Source organism: Peromyscus leucopus, chromosome 14 (assembly GCF_004664715.2).
Source record: "Peromyscus leucopus breed LL Stock chromosome 14, UCI_PerLeu_2.1, whole genome shotgun sequence".
NCBI lineage: Eukaryota > Metazoa > Chordata > Mammalia > Rodentia > Cricetidae > Peromyscus > Peromyscus leucopus.
The window spans coordinates 68,330,159-68,352,989 of NC_051075.1; the positions used below are offsets into that span (position 1 = coordinate 68,330,159).

The window sequence follows — 22,831 nt, forward strand, 5'->3', positions numbered from 1 at the left end:
CTTCATTGTACCACTATTCTATCTAGAACCTAGCTCTACATAATGAACTCTAGACCATATGAGCTGAATAAGGAAGAAAACCCATTGCGCAGAGAATTGATTATCATTTTATATTTTCCAAAACAATCTAAAAAAAAGAAAACCATGTAAATGCTAAAGTAATTTTCTATGTATTAAAAATAAGAAAATGGAAATTGGAGCTACTAGAATTATAATAGTATAACTCAATAGCATTGTGCCTAATGTGCATTTATAAAATATAAATATATTGTATGGACATGTTTAGTAGAACTAGGAAATAGATATAATTATCATTTGTTCACTATCTAAACTTTCCCTTCTGAGCTGATACTTATAGTTGATGGGTTTGCAGTCTCTCTTTAAGGTATCTACAGAATGCTGTCCATAGGTGGATGTTATGCATTTGGAATATAAATGCTACAAAAATTAATCCCCCTAGAACTACAGATGTTGCAACAGCAATTAGCATATGTCCTGGAAAAGGCAACGGTACTTCATCGACATAAATCTGAAAAGAAAAAGCAAAGTGGTTACGTTTTCTGGATGCGGTAATGTAAAATACTGGTCATTGTGATACCACAATAAACCACACAGAAGAATTCTACCCAGAATTCTGTGGACATTTAGCATCCTCTACCATCCACACTCTCATTCTTGGCCACAGTCTGGCCAAGCCGGACTTGGCACACAAATTCTACCCATGTTTTCATCCTTATCCATAACTTGGATTGACAAATGCTGTGCCATTTTCCCAGTCATTATCCCATTCCATACTTTATGCATTTACTGTACCTGAAATTCTTCTTCTAAGTTACAAAAGCTGACCCCAGGCACCACAGACACCTTGAAGTGAAACAGCTCAGAGCCCTGTGGAACAAACACAGATGGTCATTATCAATGTGTGTGTTCCTTAAACAAAAATATCGATGGGAGCCACATTCATAGATGTCATTTATAAAGAGTGTCAAGGATTCTGACATGAACATCATGTGTAAAATGAAGAGGTATTAAAACAGGAACTCAATGATGTAGTTTTATTTTCAGATTGATACTAAAACGTAAAACAATTTGGCTTTCATGAACACTTTGAGTTAGCCTTCATATATGTGGTTTTAACATATCTCTGCATTTTCACTCTTTTTCACACTTACCTGTGCTTTAGGTATCCCTGTGACCCCAACTTTTAGAAACAACTTTTCTGCTTCCCTTTAGCCAATTGATCTGACCTATCTCTTAGAAAATAGTCAATTAATGTTCTGTTCAGCATTCAGATTCCTTTAGAAATAAGACAACCAGGGAATAAAAAAAGAAACCCTTTTTATATATCTAAAGCTGCTCTTCCCACCAATCACCAACATCTAAAGGTCAAGTCTTCCTTTAGCATACATGTTTAACTCTAAACTCTACATGGTAAAAATTAAAAGCTGTCAACTCACCCTTATACTTATGTTGAGACCTAAAGGATTATACACTGAAGTCTTAAGCAGTGGCTCTAAGTAATCCTTCATTTTCTTAACGTTTTCTGGCATATTGTGTTCTGAAATATATGAAATACATTTAAAGCACACTTACATTTTCATATTTTACCTAAAAGTTGTTATAGATAGTAAAGAACAATGAAATTTTCTATTGTGTAATATGGTGATATTTTATTTGGGCTGAAATGTGATTTTATTTGTATGTTAAATAATAAAGTTGCCTGGGGGTCAGAGCTAACAGCAAGCCATTTAGCAGAAGTCTGGCAGTGGTAGCACACACACTTAATCTGATCACATGGCAGGCAGAGTCTGTGTATTCAACGACATAGCCTGTTTGGTGACATATGCCTTCGATCCAAGAACCAACCATAGAGACCTGGAGGTCTGTATAGACAGGAAGTGAAGAAGAAGACATGTGGTTGCGTTTAGAACCCATGAGAAAGCCGAACAGAAAGTCAATAAAAAATACAGACACACAGGAAGTAGCTCTCTTTTCTCATGGGAAGGAAGGCAGCAGCTGGAAAGCTTAAGGCTATTTGCTAGTGCTCTGACCTCTTGGGCTTTTAACTCCTTATTTGGCTCTGTAATTCTTATTTAATAAGAATGTTTATTATTAAATAAGACTTATTTAATAAGACTTATTTAATAATTACATTTACAGTGTCACATTGCAAAGTTAACTCATGCTCTTAATTTTGGCTGACTTTGTAAGTACCTTTAGAGTTGCATTTTACTAAAGAATGCTTAAGCAGAAGAGCTAAGAGAGAAAAAGAGACACTCAGAGGAAAGCAAACTGTATACCCCAGATCATGGGTATGGACATCTCAAAGAGTTACAGAAAATAAGATACACTCAAGTGTGGGTATGGGCTCCAGGGAGAATTTCCTATTTTCATTTTTAAAAAGTATCTGGTATTTAGAGGCTGGAGAGATGGTTGAGTGGTTAAGAGCATGGGCTGCTCTTGTAGAGGACCTGGGTTTGATTCCCAGCAGCCATGTAGCAACTCACAATCATCTGTGACTCTAGTTCTAGATGGCCTCTTCTGGCCTCTGAGTGTACCAGGCATGCAAGTAATGCACAGACATGTAGCAAAAACACCCATATTCAGAAAAACATAATAAATTTTCTGGTACTGGGTATTGAACCCCAGTGCCTTGTTCACACTAGAAAGCACTCTACCACTAAACTTCATCCTCACTTCTCTTCAGGGAGATTAGACTGACTGCCTCCCATTGCTCCAGTGCCCTCCTCAAGAAGGAGAGAGTGTCTGACTACCTAGCTGTACTCTGAGTTCCTTCTAGCCTCTGACTCATGAGAAACCAATCCTGACATGTCATGGTTTGTGTTTTTCATAGTGGTAGGCAAATGACTTTCCTAAGATGGCAGTGGAGTTGCACCATAGGATCACTTGAGGGTTCTCCAGGAGAAGTAAGCAGCTCTTCCCACCTACCTTGTCATTCTTTCTAAACAAGTGAACCGATGTACGTGTTATCAATTCTCGTGGTATAATGATGAGAGGAGCTAACATGAATAACTCAAGCCCTGACTGTCTCCTTAGCTAATTTCCATTAGGAATATTCTCACCATGGCTAACTTAATAGTTTCAGAGTCAGCTTGTAAAATGCTTCCAAATGTAAAAGTCAATGCTCCAAACCTGGTAAGAGCCACCAGTATACCACAGAAACTATAAATATTAATCAAGGAATATGGGAGTTTTACTTTCTTTCCTTGAGTTTTCACTTCAAGAAGGTATTAAATTTGCAGACTAACATTTCTGAAGAGAATGGAGAAAGAGTGGATGGTGGGGGAAGAGGGGATCATGTGAGGAGCGACTGAGAGGAGAGGAGGGATGGGAAACTGATCAGGCTGGGGAAAGAGAAAAACATTAAAGAGAAAAAGAACAAAAATTAAATCTATCAGAGTAAGACTCACTGACTACCAAATGTCTGCAAACTCAGTAATACAGTGATGATTAATCAAAATTCCAATTAACTTCATCTACCCACTTCACCAGACCTATCTGCCACCTCCCTGTCTTACTGTGGGACACCAATGGGGATTGAACCTAAGGCTGCAAACATTCTAGGCAAGCATTCTACCACTGAGCTACAGGCCCAGCCCTTACATATCTGTCTGTCTGTGTGCCTGTCTGTCAATCTATCTATCTATCTATCTATCTATCTATCTATCTATCTATCTATCATCTATCTATCTATCTATCTATCTATCTATCTATCTATCTATCTATCTATCTATCTATCTATCTATCTATCTATCTATCTATCACCTGAAAATATTCACACATGAACAAGCACAAAATATATAACTAAATGTTGTATTTTGAAGTAAAACTGAATTTAAGTAAATTTCCTTTTGTATTGTAAAATATGTCTGTCTCTTTTCAGCTCTTTACCATAAAAAGCCACACTTTCTTTCCGTTCTTTCTTCTTTTTGGGACACTGTCTCATGTAGCCCAAGTTGGTCACATCTCACTATAAAATTGAAACTGTCCTTGAATGCCTGCCTCTACCTGCTAGGTACTGGGATTACCGCTACACAGTACCACATTCAGCTAAAAAACATAGTCACCAAACTTCCCTTACATAATTAGAAGTATCCTACAGGATATCTGGCAACACCTAGAACATTTAGATAACTGTTGTCCTAGTAAATAATAAAGACACTCAACTGGTACACCGCACAAACTTCATCATTGTCACTACTAATCCACAACAGGACTTTCAGATTCATTTTATGCTACAAATTATTTGTTCGAGAATTATTTTTTAAATTTATTTAATTTCATTTTATGTGCATTGGTCTGAAGGTTTCAGATCCCCTGGAACTGGTGTTACAGACAGTTGTGAGCTGTCATGTGGATGATGGGAATTGAACCCAGGTCCTCTGAAAGCACAGCCAGTGCTTATAACTACTGAGCTATCTCTCCCGTCCCAGAGATTTATCTGTAATTATGTTTGTATATGGGTATGTACAGGCTCCTGCAGATATATAGGCGTAAGATGCACTGGAGCTGGAGTTACAGTTATGTAATCTGCTTGACATGGGTCCTCTGCAAGAGCAGTTTACTCTTTTAAGCACTGAGTATTCTCTTCAGCCCTGCAGTTCAAATAAAAAAATGTGGCCTTATACCACTGAATCCAGGATACTGGAAGTGATGAGAACATAAAATGAGATGATGGAGGTAAATGTCAACATGCCAATGATTCAAATTCTTTTCTACAAAACTCCTGGCTATTTTTCCTGTGAACAGGCTTTGTAGTCCACTCATTTAAAAACGCACTAATGATATAATGGCTTGTGAGATAAGCATAGGAGACAGAAAACCATACTTAGTTGCCAGTTTTGCCTCATATTCACTTCAGTCATGGTAACCAAATATGGAGGTTCCACTGCGAATTTTTCTTTTTCAGTGAAAATTTCCAAAGCAACTGGGTATTGTATGACTGGAAACTTGAAACGATGAACCTAAAATATAAATTCCATGAATGCATATAAGTCTGGAAAACTCAATACTACTAATCCTCATCAAGTAATGAATGGCATTTTCACAAAATCTTGGCTATTCTAAGAGGAGTGCTTCTTAGTGTCTCTGCATTTCAGACATGAAAACAGTCTACGACAACATAATCCATACATTCCAAGGCAGCAAACATGGTAATGAGATTCACAACTTTTAGAAACAATGTTTATAAAGTTAGCATACAAAGTGATAGGTGTCATTATGGAATTTTCTATATATATTTATCATGGAGTAAATAAAGTCATTATACTTTAGGTGTTTTTTTTTTCTTCACTCCTCTTGCAGGTCCCCTTCTTCTTTCCAGACAGACTTCTCTTCTGCTTTTTCTTTATTTTTCCAGACAGGGTTTGTCTGTGTAGCCTTGGCTGTCCTGGAACTCATTCTGTAGACCAGGCTGGCCTCAAACTCACAGATATAAACCTGCCTCTGCCTCTAGAGCACTAGGATTAAAGGTGTGTGACACCACCACCTGACTTCTCTTCTGCTTTTAGGTCACATAAATTCTCTTAAACACCCCATTTAAGATCTCTTCCTCCTCTTGTGTGGTCTCTATTCTACTTTCTATTCCCCCAATATAAATTTAAGTGTGGAGTCTTTGTATGAGGAAAAACATAGCACTTCTCTTCTAAGCGGGACTTACTTTACTTAACATAATCATTTCCAGTACTGTCCATCTTCCTGCAAATGTCATGATTTAATGTTTCTTTATAACTGAAAAATATACTTGTACAACTTTGTAGCTGGAAGGCTTCTCTGGTCCTGCCTGGTCTGCGGTTCCACAGCCACTTAATAAAGTAATTACTCAGAGGCTTAATATTAATTAACTGCTAGCTAGGTCTTATATATTAAATTAACTCATTTCTACTAATCTATGTTTTGCCACATGTTCTGTGGCTTTACTGCTCTGCTGGCATCTTGCTCCTTGGGTGGCTGGCTAGCATGTCCCCTTTCCATCTTTGTCTTCCTGTCTCTCTCCTTGGTTTTCCCACCTGCCTCTAAGCTGCCTTGCCATAGGCCAAAACAGCTTTATTTATTAGCCAATAGGAGCGACACATATTCACAGCATTCAGAAAGACATCCCATAGCACAACATATTGTTTATCCATGTGTCGATTGTTTCATTTCTTAGTTATTGTGAATATTGCAGCAATAAACATGCTTGTGCATGCATCTCTGGTGGTATAGTGACCAAGTTCTTTGGGTTTATATCCAGGTGTGGTACATCTAGGTCACACGGTTCTTAACAATTACATTGAGTTAAATTAATTGATTACTATTATTATTATTATTATTATTATTATTATTATTAATTGTGTGTGCAAGTGCCCAAGTGCTCAAGTGTCACATAGGGCATGTGAAGGTCAGAGGATAACTTGGAGAAGTAAATCTTTCTTTCTACCTGGTGGATCCCACAGACTGAACTCAGCTTGTCAGCCTTGGTGACAAACTCAACAGATGCCCCTGTCCACTGAGCCACCTCATTAGTACTGATTTTAATATAAATTGAGATGAGGCATTATGATCTCTTCATCACTGCTCTTTATGCTTAAGGTGCCTGTGGCTATTCGAGAATGTTTCAGCTTACCTATGGATTTTTGTATTGTTTCCTACTTTTGTAAAGAATGTCACTGGAATCTGATGGGGACTACATTGAATTTGTAGACTACTTTGGGCAAGAGCCATTTCAATACATGAATCACATCAGTTCATGAGCATGAGAGACACTTCCATCTTCTGGTGTCTTCTTCAGTTTCAGTCTTCATTGTCTTATAAGTTTTTAATTAAGACTTCTTTAACTTCTTAGGTTAAGTTTCCTTCCTTCCTTCCTCCTTTCTCTCTCCCTCCCTCCCTTCCTTTCTCCCTCCATCAATACCTCTTTCCATCCCTCCCCCTTCTTTGTTCCTTCAGATACTATAAATAGGACTTTTTTTCTCAGAAAGTTTATCATTGGTATAATAAACCAGAACTGTGCAATGAAAGCTTATCTCAAACAAAACAAAACATCTTTGTGTGTTCATATGTATATGTGTTTATATATTTGTGCACTTTTCTGCAGGTGTCTCTGTGTGGATGGCAGAGTCAAGGTCCAGCGTTATCCACAAACACCTCTTATATTATTTTTGAGGAAGGGTCTCTGATTGAACCTGGGCATCAGTGATTTGGTTAGACTAGCTGGCCAGCAAGGCTCTGGGAGCCTCCTGTGTCTGTCTTGACAGGTGAGTGCCCTCATGCCTAGGACTTTTTTAAGTGGGTGCTTGCAAGGAAAAGTTTATTGACTTAGCCACTTCCTAGACCATCCCCCATTATATTCATTTATTTGAGACAGGTTCTCTCTATGTAGTTCTATATGGCCTGGGACTTGTTATATAGACCACACTGGCCATAGACTCTCAGAAATATGCCTGCCTCTGCCTCCCAAGTGCAGAGATTAAAGGCATGTACCAAGAAACCCAATACTTTGTACATGTTAAACAGGCACTCTACCATTGAGCTAAATCTCAGTCTTCCTCACACTCTTTAAAGATACAAACAGTCGCCGGGAGGTGCTGGCACACGCCTTTAATCCCAGCACTTGGAAGGCAGAGGCAGGCAGATCTTTGTGAGTTCAAGGCCAGCCTGGTTTACAGAGAGTGAGATCCAGGAAAGGCGCAAAACTACACAGAGAAACCCTGTCTCGAAAAACAAAACAAAGAAAAAAAAAAGAAAAACAACAACAACAACAAAAAAGATACAGTCTTATATAGACAAGGCTAGCCTTGAACTTGCTATGTAGCCAAGGCTGGCCTTCAACTCTTGGTCCTCCTGTTTCCATTTTCCTAGAACTGAGTGTAATGACTGGATTTGTTTAGCTGTCATTTGAGGGTTCAATTTCCCATACCACTTTTAAATGAGACTTCTGTCCCCTCCCTCCCTGCTGAGAAGCCATAGTTGGATCTGCATGTGACTTGGCTTCTTTACACTGTATCTCTCGCTCATCTTTTTCTTGGTAGTTTTCAGGTGTGCTTTGTGAATTTTCAGAACTTTTTTTGTTTTTCTCTTCGTCTAGTATTTAGTCTTAGTCTAATATTTCTCTTGCTGACTCTTCCCCTTAACTAGGCCACAAGAGGTATTTTCTAGTCTGTCATCTCATCTAGAAATCTCCCAAACAACTTTTTTCAAAGGGAATTCTTTTAAGACAGGGTCTTGCAATGTAGTCTATGCTGGACTGTAGCTCACTAGTTAGCCTATGCAGGCTTCGAACTTCTAGCAATCCCCTGTCTCATATTCCCAGATGCTGAGATTACAGATGTGTGCCATCATATATATTGAAACTCATAACTTTTTGTTTTCCTTTTTCACAATGATTACTATGAAGAAATTTGAACTATTTTGGCTAAATCATATCCTATGTGGCCCTCAATCAATGGAGTCTTTCCTGTCTCTTTTATACCTTACCCCATGTCTCTGCTTGTCACACTCTCTCACACATACTTGGTAACTCAGGCTCTGGATTCAGCATTCAAACCCAGCTTTGGTGCCTGTTAACAGTATGGTTTACCTGAAGAATGTATAAGGAAAATGTAGTACATTTACACAATGGAGTATTACTCAGATGTAAAAAAACAATAACCTGACCCATCTCTGCCCCAGATGCCAGCCAGCAGGGAAAACTCCTGTGGCCAGGCCCACCACCGAAACCCCCTAGTGGACCCTTCCAGCTACAAGACCCACACCCTACCCCAACACCCATCTGCCTGCTACCTAGTAACTTCCTGAGATAAGGAATCCACCAACTCTAATTGGACCAAGAGGTGAGTGACTCTTCTACCCAAAGAGTCCTGCCTCTAGGACCCAGGCCCTGGGACACAGCCAGTCCTCAGGAATCCCCAACCATCTCTGCCTGAGTTGTCAGCCAGCAGGGAAGATTACTGCAGGCAGACTTCCCTACCAAAACCCCCCATTGAACCAAGCAATCTACAAGACCTATGCCCTACCTCAATACCCATCCTCCTGAGACACTAGTGGCTTCTTGAGACAGAGAATCTGCCAGTTCTCATTGAACGAAGAGAGGCTTCCTGAGACACAGATCCACCAGCTCTGACTGGACCAAGAGCCTTGATAAGACCAAGAGCAGCTCCCTGAGTCAAAGAATCAGCTAGCTTGGATTGAACCAAAAGCAGCTCTATGAGATACAGAACCTGCCAGCTCCAATTAGACTAAGAGCTAAGATTGGTCCCATAGGGGCCCCCTGAGACACAGACACAGCAAGCACAGAGTGGACAAATAGCAGCTCACTAAGACACAAGTACCTCTTACACCTATTAGAGGAAGAGATGGGTAGATGTCAGTGCAAAAATGCATACAACAACATAATGAACAATATGGCATCACCAGAACCTAGCCCTCCTACAATAGCAAGACCTGAACATCACAATGTAGAAAAGGAGAAGAAAGTGACCTTAAATATAACTTCATGGAGATGCTAGAGGCCTTTAAAACAGAAATGAAAAATTCCCTTAAAGAAATTAAGGAAAAGAAAAACAAAAAATTGGAAGAAATCAATAAAGAAACTGAGGAAACGATGAATAACAAATTGGAAGAAATCAATAAATCCCATAAAGAAAGCAAAGAAAACCATGAAAAACCAATTAAACATGTGAAGAAAACAGTAAGAACTGAAAAGTGAAATAGAAACAATGAAGAAGACACAAATAGAAAGAATTCTGGAAATAGAAAATCTGAGTAAATGAACAAGAAACACAGATGCAAGCATCAGCAACAGAATACAAGCATTGGAAGAAAGAATCTCTGGTGTAGAGGATACAATAGAGGAAATAGATTTGTCAGTCAAAGAAACACAGAAGCCAAAAAAGTCATAACACAAAATGTCCAGGAAATCTAGAACAACCTGAAAAGGCCAAACCTAAGAATAATATGGATAGAAGAAGGAGAAGAATATCTACTCAAATGCACAGAAAATATATTTTAAAAAATCATGCAAGAAAATTTTCCCAACTTAAAGAAGGAAATACCTATGTAGATACAAGAAGCCTATAGAACACTAAATAGACTAGACCCCCAGAAAAGTTCCCCCACCACAAAATAATTAAACCACGAAGAATACAGAATAAAGAAATAATATTAAGAGCAGCAAAGGAAAAAGGCCAAGTGACTTATAAAGGCAGGCCTATCAGAATAAACACCTGACCTCTCAATGGAGAATGTGAAAGCCAGAAGGTCCTAGACAGATGTAATGCAGACACTAAGAGACCATGGATGCCAGCCTAGACTAATATACCCAGCAAAACTTTCAATTACCATAGACAGAATGAATAAGACATCCCAAGACAAAACCATTTAAACAATACCTATCCATAAATCCAGCCCAACAGAAAGCACTAGAAAAAAAAATCCAGGAAGTCAGATACACCCAGAAAAATACAGGCAATAGATAACCTCACAGCAGTAAATCCACCCCCAAAAAAGAAATACACACACTCTACCACCAAAAGATAACAAGAATTAACAATCACTTGTGGTGGTATTCTAATTGTACTGAAATGTGATATTAATTGTATGTTAATAAATAAAGTTGCCCGGGTCTTGTTCCTTCTACAATCAAACACCATTACCAGCAGGATGTAACCCAAAAGGTACTCAGAGGAATGAAATCTGGCAGATGGACATATTTCACTTTGCAGAATTTGGAAAATTGAAATATGTACACCACACCATCCATACTTATTCAGGATTTCAATGGGCAACTGCTTTGAGTTCTGAAAAAGCTGATTCTGTAATCACTCATTTGCTAGAAGTTATGGCCATCATGGGTATATCTGCACAAATCAAAACTGACAGTGCTCCATCATATGTCTCTGTTAAAATGAAACAGTTTTTTGCTTATTATAATATAAAGCATATTACAGGTATACCACATAATCCTATAGGTCAAACAGTTATAGAAAGATCAAACAGAACTCTAAAGAATATGCTAAATAGATTCAAGATGGCGGAGACAAGCAGACACAGGTAGGCCTGTGGCAGAGGCCCACGGAGGTAGACGGGGCGGCGGCAGCGGCCGACAGGGACATTCAGGCCCAGCAGTGACCCACAGAGGTGGACAGGCCCTGTGGCAGAGATAAGCAGACGGAGGTGGACAGGCCCGGCGGCAGCAGCTGACAGAGACATTCAGGCCTGGCGGCAGCCCACAGAGGTAGACAGGCCACGGGGTAGAGACAGGCGGACGCAGGTCGGTGACCCGCGGAGGTGGACGGGCCCGGTGGCAGCGGCCGACAGGGACATACAGGCCCAGCGGCAACCAGCAGAGACATACAGGCCCGGTGGCGGCCCACAGAGGCAGACAGACCCAGCGGCAGCTAACAGGGGCATGCAGGCCCAGCGGCAGAGACAGGTGGACGCAGGTGGGCCTGTGGCGGCCGACCACAGGGGTGGATAGGCCCGGGGACAGAGAGGGGCGGACTCAGCTTGGAACAGGGATGCCCCTAACCCCAACACCTGGGGAAGAAGCTATCTGCGTGGGTCGGGAACCAGGGCGAGTCTGGGCACTCCGTCTGGGGACAACCCAGGGCCCAACTGCTGATCCTGTGAAACCCAACAACTTGGAGGTGTTGGTGAGACTACCCCGCTCAGCTGAAACCCATCTGGGAGAGGATTCAGATGCCTACAGTTTGAAGTCTGAAGAAACAAGATCAGCTGAGGAGTTGACAAATGAACAAAACGTGACCTGGGAACACAGAAGAAGGCGCTACCCAGCCACTAAACCAGATCACCAGAATCATAAGTATATAATTCACCAACTGAAATCAGCTGTCCCTGAAGAAACAGCCCAATAGCACCAATTTAACCAAGAACCCCTACTAAACCAAGACTAAAAATTAGAACAAGAGAGGCACTCTCAGACACAGACACCACCTGCACCGCACAGAGGAAAAGATGAGTAGACGCCAGTGCAAAAATACAGGCAACAACATAAAGACCTATATGGCAACATCAGAACCTAGTGATTCTACACCTGCAAGACCTAAACATACCATGACAGAAGAAACAGAAGAAATCAACCCTAAAAATGACTTTAAGAAGATGATAGAGGCCCTTAAAGAAGAAATAAAACATTCCCTCAATGAGGAAATAAAAACTTCCCTTAAAGAAGAAATGAAAAACTACCTTAAAGAGGAAATAAAAACTTTCCTTAAAGAGGAAATGAAAAACTCTCTTAAAGGGGAAATAAAAACTTCCCTTAAAGAGGAAATGAAAAACTCCATTAAAGAGGAAATAAAAAACTCCCTTAAAGAAATGGAAGAAAAAACAAACAAAAAACGGGAAGAAATCAAATCAAGCCAAGAAAAAGCAATTAAACAGATGAAAGAAACATTCCAAGATCTGAAAAATGAATTTGAGACAATAAAGAAAACACATGCTGAGGGAATGCTGGAAATAGAAATCCTGACAAAACGAACAGGAACTACAGAAACAAGCATAACCAACCGATTGCAAGAGATGGAACAGAGAATCTCTGACACTGAAGACACGATAGAGAAAATAGATTCGTCAGTCAAAGAAAACACTAAAGACAAAAAAGTCATAACACAAAACGTCCAGGAAATTTGGGACACCATGAAAAGACCAAACCTAAGAATCATAGGAATAGAAGAAGGAGAAGAATACCAACTCAAAGGCACAGAAAATATATTCAACAAAGTCGTAGAAGAAAACTTTCCTAACCTAAAGAAAAAAATACCTATGAAGATACAAGAAGCTTACAGAACACCGAATAGGCTGGATCCAAAAAAAAGTCCCCTCGCCACATAATAATCAAAACACTAAACACACAGAACAAAGAAAAAATATTAAGAGCCGCAAAGGAAAAAGACCAGGTAACATATAAAGGTAAACCCATCAGAATAACACAAGACTACTCAATAGAGACTATGAAAGCTAGAAGATCATGGACAAATCTCATGCAGACACTAAGAGACCATGGATGCCAACCCAGACTATTATACCCAGCAAAACTCTTAATCACCATAGGCGGAGTAAACAAAATATTCCAGGATAAAACCAGATTTAATCAAAACCTGTCTACAAACCCAGACCTACAGAAAGCACTAGAAGGGAAAATTCAATCCAAAGAAGCTAAACACATCCATGAAAAATCAAGCAATAGATAATCCCACACCAACATACACCACAGAAGAAACAAGCTGGTGTGGCTATCCTAATATCTAGAGAAAAAGGATGTTTCAAAAGAGAAGAAGTCTTGTGGCAATGCCACAATGCCAGGTAACTACCAGAACTCGGAAAAGTTGGTTGAACTTGGGATTGACTGGGAGGCCAAAGACTTAAAAAGCACAAGATTCTCTCAAGACACAAGTTGTGTGATAATAGTGTGTTTTGTGTGTGTGAATGAGAATTTGTAAATGTTGAATTCTAGGCTTTGACAATCATTGTCAGTGCAGATCAAGCTGCAAGTATTTATGTTATAAAACTTAAATTATAAAGCTAGTTACGTCTTTCTAACAACTAGTTTTAATGTTTATGAGCATATTTTACCTACATTACCTTTTCAGGATGTTGAGAAAGATGCATCACAAGCACAGGCTGGAGGCTGGGGCTAGATGGTTTTGAGGAAGAGGTCTTGGTGGACTCTTTCATAGAGCAAAGGGAAGCAATGCCTTCTGGGAAATGAGCTAAGTTTTAATCTAGTCTTTAAGATTAGAAGTCAAAAACAAAAATATTAAGGAAAGGAAAACCTAATTGATCTTTGAAGTATTGTTATGTGGAATTGAGTGGGACTTTTGAGGTCTTTCTTCCAGAAAACAAGGACTTGGTTGTCAGGCCTATATTAGGCCTAAACCTTGGTACCATGTAGTTGTACTTAAATCATTTCAATGGAAAGTGTCTTAGTGATTGGAACTTCTAGTGCAGTTTGGAGTTCTTCCATTTGAAAAATGTGATATTTGCATGGGATTGTTTGAATCTTGTTTTCTAGTCCCTCCCCATCACCACCCTCATAGTCTGAAGGTAGATTTTTCTCTTGATAAAGGAACAAAAAAGGTGAACATCTTGTTTGTAAATAGGTATCTAGTAACTAGTGGTAAACTTGAAATGGTAGAATTCTTTAAAGCCTAATTCTAGGTAGCCTTAAGAAAATGTATCTTAATTATTTTTGAACCTGTATTCACCTTGTTTTTTTCAAATATCTTAAGTTATATTTTCTTTTTCAGAGCTGCTTCTTATTTGGGGCTATTTTTTTTTAATTGAGGCGTAATTCATAAAAGGGTATATTGTTTTGATGAGACTTTTTACAACTGTGGCTGGTTGTCTTTCTTTAGTCTTCCAAGAAGGGCCATTTTACTTTTTTAGAGTTACTTTTTAAAGTCATGAGATCAACAACTTGGACTACTATGCTTGTAAGTGCTAATGCAAATTAAAGCCCAAGTTGACCTCCAGCAGCAGTTCATTCTATGTTGACAGTGAGAGAACACTTTGCCTGTTAGGATACTGTTACTCGTGGACTGAAATGCTGAAGAAACCCCTCCCCCTATTTTGTTTTTTGCAAAAATCAAGGTATATTCTAGGGTTTCCTGGTTGACCTCAACAGATAAACTGAGATGATAGTCTTAGTTCAGAAATGATCTGAATGTAGATTTACAGTCTACGTGTACAGCTGGCTAAGTGAGATCGCTTTCACAGTTCTGCATGTATCCCATTGGCTCTCCATTAGTCACTGAACTCTTAAAACTGGTACTGTAACATTATCACAATGTTTTGTGTCAATTTTATAAACTTTACAGTGCAATATGTGTTCCTTTTCTGAGGCAACCCAAAGGTATATTTCTCAAGGTTCTGCCGCTATCAGCAGCGTTGATGGAGGATTTTTTTATACATTTGTAATAGATAGAAATAAACCAGAAGAAAAAAAGAAGAAGAAAAAAAAGTGGTGGAGGAAAAGGTGAACACTGCAAGAACACTCAAAAGGGCTGAGAGTTGCAAACGCCAAGAATGGCTTTGCATAGTAAATGGAATAGAACAGTTCTGAACTATAGCTTACTTTTCCTGGTTTGGTCTGACAGAATGATTGAATGCTTTTGTACAAAAATCAGAGCCTTAAAAACAAGGATTTGGTGAGATTGTAAAATGGTGTGCCACTTTGGCAAAACAGTTTGGTGGTTGGTCAAAATGCAAAACATTGTTACTCTGTTACTCAACAATTCTACCCTTAGGAATATATCCTCAAACTACTGAAAATGTGCACCTATGAAACATGTACATGAAGGTTTACAGCAGTGTATTGCTAATAGTAAAAAGTTAAAACACCTCAAATAGCTATCAAATACTGGAGAGAAATAAAATGTGGCTTATTCATATAATAGAATATTATTAAGACATAAAAATGAATGAGAAACTGACAGATTAAATGGCTTTGGTGAACCTTCATAATTTCATTTGTAGATCTTTCCATTTCTAATTTATAAATACATTTGGGGTTATAAATTTAAAAAAAGAATATGCTAAATAAACAGAAAGGGGTAACAAAAAACCCCAGAAATAGACTGCATAATGCTCTATTAACTTTGAATTTTCTCAGTGCCAATGAGAAAGGAACAACAGCTGCAGAGAGACACTGGATAATAGAAAAAACTACAGAATTAAAACAGCCTATATACTTTAAGGATGCTGACTTCAGAATGGAATCCAGGGTATGTATTATGTTGGGGACGAGGTTTTGCTTTTATTTCTACAGGAGAAGATAAGCTGTGGGTACCATCAAAATTGATAAAGGTTTGATTTGAACAAGAGAGACCTCTTAATTAGAGGAGGTGATAGTTCATCAACCAGCATGAACATCCGATTTAAACTAACTTGTACCAGTAACACATGCCTTTTCATTTAATCAGATAATAACTTGCCAAAAAGAAACATCCCCAAAATTAGTCTTGGGGAAAGGTTTTTGTTTTTGTCTTTTAGGAGAATGAAGGTAAAGGAATCTGAAAAACACTGGACAAATGAGACAACTGAAGAAAAGGGACAAATCATCTATCACAGGAAACAGAGTGAAACGGCGTATGGGTATATATTATCTAAAAAATTTTATGTCTTCCCAAATGTTTGTTTCTGCTTTTCTCTAAAGATTTAACACTATTGGTCTTCTAATAGTCCCAGTTCAATTAAAATTTAAAGCTGACTTTGGAGTTGGAGAATGGCTCTCTCCTTCTTTAAGCTCAAGCATGTTGTTAAAAGGAAAATGCAAACTCCCTGTATCATGCCAGAATAAAAGAGCCATCTTCTGCTATGGGACAGGACAAAAGCCAAATTAATTAAGGGACTATTCTATTACTAATCTCAACTCTTTGATTCTATTCTGATTCTTTAAACTTTTCTTAAAGTATGAATTTTATATCAAAATTTACAAGATTAATATATATATAGATATATATACATTTTAAACTTTGTTAAGATATGAATGATCATATAGAGTACTAACTAATTCTAGATAAAAGGCTTCAATTAGCTGCATATATATGTCTTTGTGTTCAAGTCTCTTATGAGTTTTCTGCAGGAAATCACGGCCAGGCCTAACATCAACTGAAGTCTCCAGAAAGAAGATGGGGCCCCACAACAACAACAATTCCACGTGGACAATAATAATATCACTAAGCTGACAAACATTATTTACAGATCAACTTTGAACTACAAGGTGCTCAGAGCAATTTTGAGATGACTAGCTGAGATGATCCAGTCTCAAAGACTACTTGAATAAGGACTTGAGATAAACCCTGAACTTTGGCATTATACACAGACTGGATAATGAAGGATATAGTTACCTTTCCTAGAATTTGACAATTAACCTAAAATTTTTCTTTCAGGATAAAGATAACTTCGCCCATACCCAGCAGGAAGCAATTTTAAGAATACGATGCCCACATTCCCAAAGAGGTGATGTGGGGCAGGTGGTTTTTTGGTCTTTTTAATGGGTTTTGGGTCTGGAATAATTTTCATTGTTTAGGGGGGTTGGTTACAAGATGTTGTCAAGGGGTAGGGAAAAGGCTAAGCAAAGGAGATTAGATTTAAGGTTCTTGTTTAAAAAGAAAGAAAGAAAGAAAGAAAGAAAGAAAGAAAGAAAGAAAGAAAGAAAGAAAGAAAGAAAGAAAGAAAGAAAGAAAGAAAGAAAGAAAGAAAGAAAGAAAAAGAAAGAAAGAAAGAAAAGAAAAGGACAATTACTAGTTTTAAGTACTTTACATTGGATTGGATTGTTTTATATTGTATACAAATTTGAAATTGATATTGTTAGAAAATGCTATATGTATATTTCTAATTGTATTTATACCATTCATTTAACAATGTAATGCAATTTTCTGATCCTTGAATGTTATTACCACCAACTATTAGGACATAAAGAAATGAAAGTTAGTAGTTAGACATTACAATAGAACTTGTAGTCATATTAGATATGTTTTAAAAGTTGAGCAGAGATGTTTTAGACAGGTCATCTTCAAACCCTTCAGAGATCTACAGAATATGGCATTTAAAATGTTTTAATAACTTAGAAATTTTTCTTTTTTGAGACATGTCAGCTCCTGGCAGTACCAATCTACTTCAGAGAAAATAAGGGCATTGAAGAAACTGCATATGGAGTCAACTTTCATTGTGGCAAAAGTTAGCCACTGGACAACAAAGTATCCTCGAATCAACAGGACAAAATGGACAGACAGAACACGAAACAAAGGACTACTGATTGTTGCCAAACCAAGTGTGGTTATGGCTTTATCAAAAGGCATCTTCTGAGGCCAGGACAATATGGCACCATCCCTGAAGTGGCCTTTGCAATCCAGAAAAGGTACAGTGCCCTTTTCTTCGAAGGCACCTGAACAGGCAGTGGGCCAATGGCTTCTGTTGTGCAATGGAACAGCAGCTGAAAGCTCATGCTTCTTGATAGTAGACTGGCATTTAATAGAGGGATGTGGAGAAGAAGGGGATGCTGAGATGAAGCCATATATACACAGCCAAGAAGAATGGACAGCTGAATTAAAAAACCATCAACAATTTCCAGAATTTAAAATCCTGAATCATGACAGGACACTAGTGGAATTCAGGTGTTTCTGGTACATGGACTGCTCTCACCCAATGTGAGGTTGAACTGTTGCCCTTGTGTACATGCTACTTCACAAATGAGTCTGTCAGATACACTAAGCCTATAGGCTGAAGATGATAACCCCACACTGCAGAGAAACCTCAGGTGACTGTTCAGGCAGCTGGCTGTTTCTGTCAACTCACAAATTTTTGGGGAGTTGCTTGCATGCACTTCCTGTTTTGATTTTTGTTAGCTAATATTATTTCCTTCTTGGGTCTCTGAGGGAGTTGAAGATTATTTAGTTATAGTTGAAGATTAGTTAGTTATACTTGAAGATTAACTAGGATAGAAAGTGAATTAGATACATTTTGGACTTACCAAAATAGGATAGATAATGGAATTATTTTCTCTGATTTGTCAAATACAAATGGACTAGACATTGTTTAGGTATTTATTACTTGTATATATTGTATATAGTTATTGTACTTTTGTATATAGTTTTTCTTTTGTTAGTTATAACCTTTTTTTTCTTTTTATTAAAATAGAAAAGGGGAAATGTGGTGGTATTCTAATTGTACTGAAATGTGATTTTAATTGTATGTTAATAAATAAAGGCTGGATGGTGGAGGTGCATGCCTTTAATCCCAGCACTCAGGAGGCAGAGCCAGGCAGATCTCTGTGAGTTCGAGGCCAGACTGGGCTACCAAGTGAGTTCCAGGAAAGGTGCAAAGCTACACAGAGAAACCCTGTCTCAAAAAACCAAAATAAATAAATAAAATAAATAAATAAATAAATAAATAAAGTTGCCCGGGGGTCAGAGCTATTAGAGCCATAGACAGAGCATGGCGGTGGTGGCGCACGCCTTTAATCCCATAGACCTCTGTGTGTTCAGGGATACAGCCAGCATTGGAGACATACGCCTTTAAGACCTAGAGGGCTGTACATATAGACAGTGACGAGGCAGTCATGTGTTTGGGTTTACAACCAATGAGAAGGCAGAACAAAAAGACTATGAAAAGACATACACACAGGAAGTAGCTCCCTTTCGGAGAGCTAGGACCACCGCAGGAAGAAGGGTGAGATTTTAGCTCTGAGCTCTGACCTCTTGGCTTTCTCTTTTACATTGGTTCTGTGTTTCTTATTTAATAAGACGGTTGGTTACATCTACAATCACTGATCATTAATAACCCTTAATATCAATGGACTTAATTTACTTATAAAAACACACAGGATACCAGAATGGATATGAAATCAGTACTCATCTTTCTGCTGCATAGAAAAAAACACACCTCAACTTCAAAGACAGACACTAACGCAGAGAAAAAGGCTGAGGAAAGACTTTCCAATCAAATGGACTTAAGAAGCAAGCTGGTGTAGCTATCCTAATATCTAAAAAAATAGACTTCAAACTAAAATCAATCAAAAGAGATTGAGAAGGATATTACATATTCATCACAGGAAAGATCCACCAAGATGAAGGTTCAATTCTGAACATTTATGCCCCAAATACAAGGGTACCCACATTTGTAAAAGAAATATTACTGAAGCTTAAATCACACACCCAACCCCATACGTTAATAGTGGGAGGCTTCAACACCCCACTCACACCACTGAACAGATCTGCCAGATCGAAATCTTAACAGAGAAATAAGGGACCTAAAAGATGTTATGACTCAAATGGACTTAACTGATATCTACAGAACATTCCAACCTTTAAAAAAAAAGAGAATATATGAGCCTTCTTCTCAGCACCCCATGGAACCTTCTCTAAAATCAATCACATACTCAGTCACAAAGCAAATCTCAACAGATACAAAAAAAAAATGGGAAAACCTCCTGTATTTTTCAGACTACCATGGTTTAAAGTTAGATTTCAACAACAACAAAAACTACAAAAATCCTACAGTCTCGTGGAAACTGAATAATGCTCAACTGAATTGCCAATGGGTCAAGGAGGAAATAAAGAAAGAAATTAAAGACTTCCTAGAATTCAATGAAAATGAATGTACTACATACCCAAACTTATGGGACATTGTGAAAGCAGTGCTAAGAGGAAAATTCATAGCACTAAATGCCCACATAAAGAAGTTGGAGAAATCTCACACTAGTGACTTAATAGCACACCTAAAAGTTCTAGAACAAAAAGAATCAAAGTCACCCAGGAGGAACAGAGGCCAGGAAATAATCAAATTGAGATCTGAAATCAATAAAATAGAAACAAGGAAAATAATACAAAGACTCAATGGAACAAAGAGTTGGTTCTTTGAGAAAATCAACAAGATAGACAAACCCTTATCCAAACAAACCAAAAGGCAGACAGAGCATCCCAATTAACAAAATCAGAAATGAAAAGGGTAACATAACAGCAGACATAGAGGAAATCAGAGAATCATCAGGCCACACTTCAAACACCTGTACAACACAAAACTGGAAAATCTAAAATAAAAGGACAATTTTTTGATAGATACCACATACCAAAGTAAAATCAAGAACAGATAAACTATTTAAATAGATCAATAACCCCCAAAGAAATGGAAATGTCATTAAAAGTCTCCCAACCAAAAAAAAAAAAAAAAAAAAAAAAAAAAAGCCCTGGACAACATGGTTTCAACACAGAATTTCACTAGATTTTCAAAGAAGAGTTAATACCAATACCCTTCAAATTCTTCCACACAGTAGAAACAGGACTGTTACCTAACTCCTTTTATGACGCTACAGTTACTCTGATTCCCAAGCCAAATATACATGCAGCTAGGAAAGAGAATTATAGACCAATATCCCTCATGAACACTGATGTAAAAATACTCAATAAAATATTGGCAAACCAACTCCAAGAACACATCAAAAAATTATATATTTTGGAGATCAGCCCTTTGTCAGATGTGGAGTAGTCTTCGTCCTAGAGATGCAAGGATGGTTCCACATACGAAAGTCTGTCAATGTAATACATCATATAAACAAACTGAAAGAAAAAAACTACATGATTATTTCATTAGATGTCAAAAAGGCCGTTGACAAAAATCCAACACCTCTTTATGATAAAGGTCTTGGAGATATCAGGGGTACAAGGAACATACCTAAACATAATAAAGGCAATTACAGCAAGCCAAAAGCCAACATTATATTAAATGGAGAGCAACTCAAACTGATTCCAATAAATCAGGAGCAAGACAAGGCTGTCAACTCTCCCCATATTTATTCAATATAGTACTTGAAGTTCTAGCTAGAGCAATATAACAACTAAAGGAGATCATGGGGATACAAATTGAAAAGGAAGAAATCAAACTTTCACTATTTGCAGATGATATGATAATATATATATAAGTGACCCTAAAAACTCTACCAGGGAACTCCTACAGCTGATAAACACCTTCAGTATTGTGGCAGGATACAAGATTAACTAAAAAAAAAATCAGTAGCCCTCCTATGTACAAATAATAAATGGGCTTAGAAAGAAGTCAGAGAAACATCACCCTTTAAAACAGCCACAAATAATATAAAATACCTTGGGGCAGCTCTGACTAAGCAAGTGAAAGACCTGTATGACAAAAACTTTAAATCTCTGATGAAAGAAATTGAAGAAGATATCAGAAAATGAAAAGATCTCCCATGCTCATGGGTAGGCAGGATTAACATAGTAAAAATGGCAATCTTACCAAAAGCAATCTACAAATTTAATGCAATCCCCATCAAAATCCCAACACAATTCTTCACACACCTAGAAAGAACAATACTCAACTTCATTTGAAAAAACAGAAAACCCAGGATAGCTAAAAGAATCCTGCACAAAAAAAAGGTACCTCTGGAGACATCACCACTGCTGACATCAAGCTCTACTATAGAGGTATAGTAATAAAAACAGCTTGGTATTGGCTGAAAACCAACATATGGACCAATGGAATCTAATTGAAGACCATGACATTAACCCACACATCTATGAACACCTGATTTTTGTCATAGAAGCCAAAACTGTACAATGGAAAAAAGAAAGCATCTTCAACAAATGGTGGTGGCATAACTGGACATCAACATGTAGAAGATTGTTAATATATCCATATCTATTGCCATGCACAAAACTCAAGTCCTGGTGGATCAAAGACCTCAATATAAAACCAGTTACACTGAGTGATAGAAGAGAAAGTAGGAAATAGTTAGAATGCATAGGAGACCATTCCCTAAATATAACACCAGTAGCACAGACACTAAGATCAATGTATAATAAACAGGACCTCCTGAAACTGAGAAGCTTCTATAAGGCAAAGGACACAGTAAATAAGACAAAACGACAGCCTACAGAATGGGAAAAGTTTTTCACCAACTCCACATCTGACAGAGGGCTGATCTCCAAATATATAAAGAAGTCAAGAAACTAAACATCAAAATACTGAACAATCCAATTTAAAAGTGAGCTATAGAGCTAAACAGAGAATTCTCAAAGGATGAATACAAATGGTTGAAAGACATTCAAGGAATTGCTCAGGTTCCTTAGTCATCAGGGAGATGCAAATCCATACAACTCTGAGATACCATCTTATACCTGTCAGAATGGCTAAGATCAAAAGCACTGAAGACAGCTTATGTTGGAGAGGATGTGGAGCAAGGGGAATACTCCTCCACTATTGTTGGGAGTGCAAACTTCTACAGCTACTTTGGAAATCAGTGTGGCAGTTTCTCAGAAAATTGGGAATCAATCTTCCTCAAGACCCAGCTATACCCCTC

At 38.0% G+C, this 22,831-nt stretch overlaps 1 protein-coding gene across 1 annotated transcript in view; it reads right to left on the bottom strand.

Annotated features, from left to right (window-relative positions):
• Nucleotides 1–233: 233 nt before the first annotated feature.
• Nucleotides 234–22,831, bottom strand: part of Catsperb (cation channel sperm associated auxiliary subunit beta) — a 160,687-nt gene continuing 138,089 nt past the window's right edge. The window contains exons 24-27 of the mRNA XM_028888308.2: nt 4,850–4,985; nt 1,458–1,558; nt 814–888; nt 234–529 (exon numbers count right to left, since the gene is read on the bottom strand). Of these exons, the coding sequence (XP_028744141.1) occupies nt 353–529; nt 814–888; nt 1,458–1,558; nt 4,850–4,985 (489 nt within the window). The 3' untranslated portion in view covers nt 234–352. The remainder of the gene's footprint in view (nt 530–813; nt 889–1,457; nt 1,559–4,849; nt 4,986–22,831) is intronic.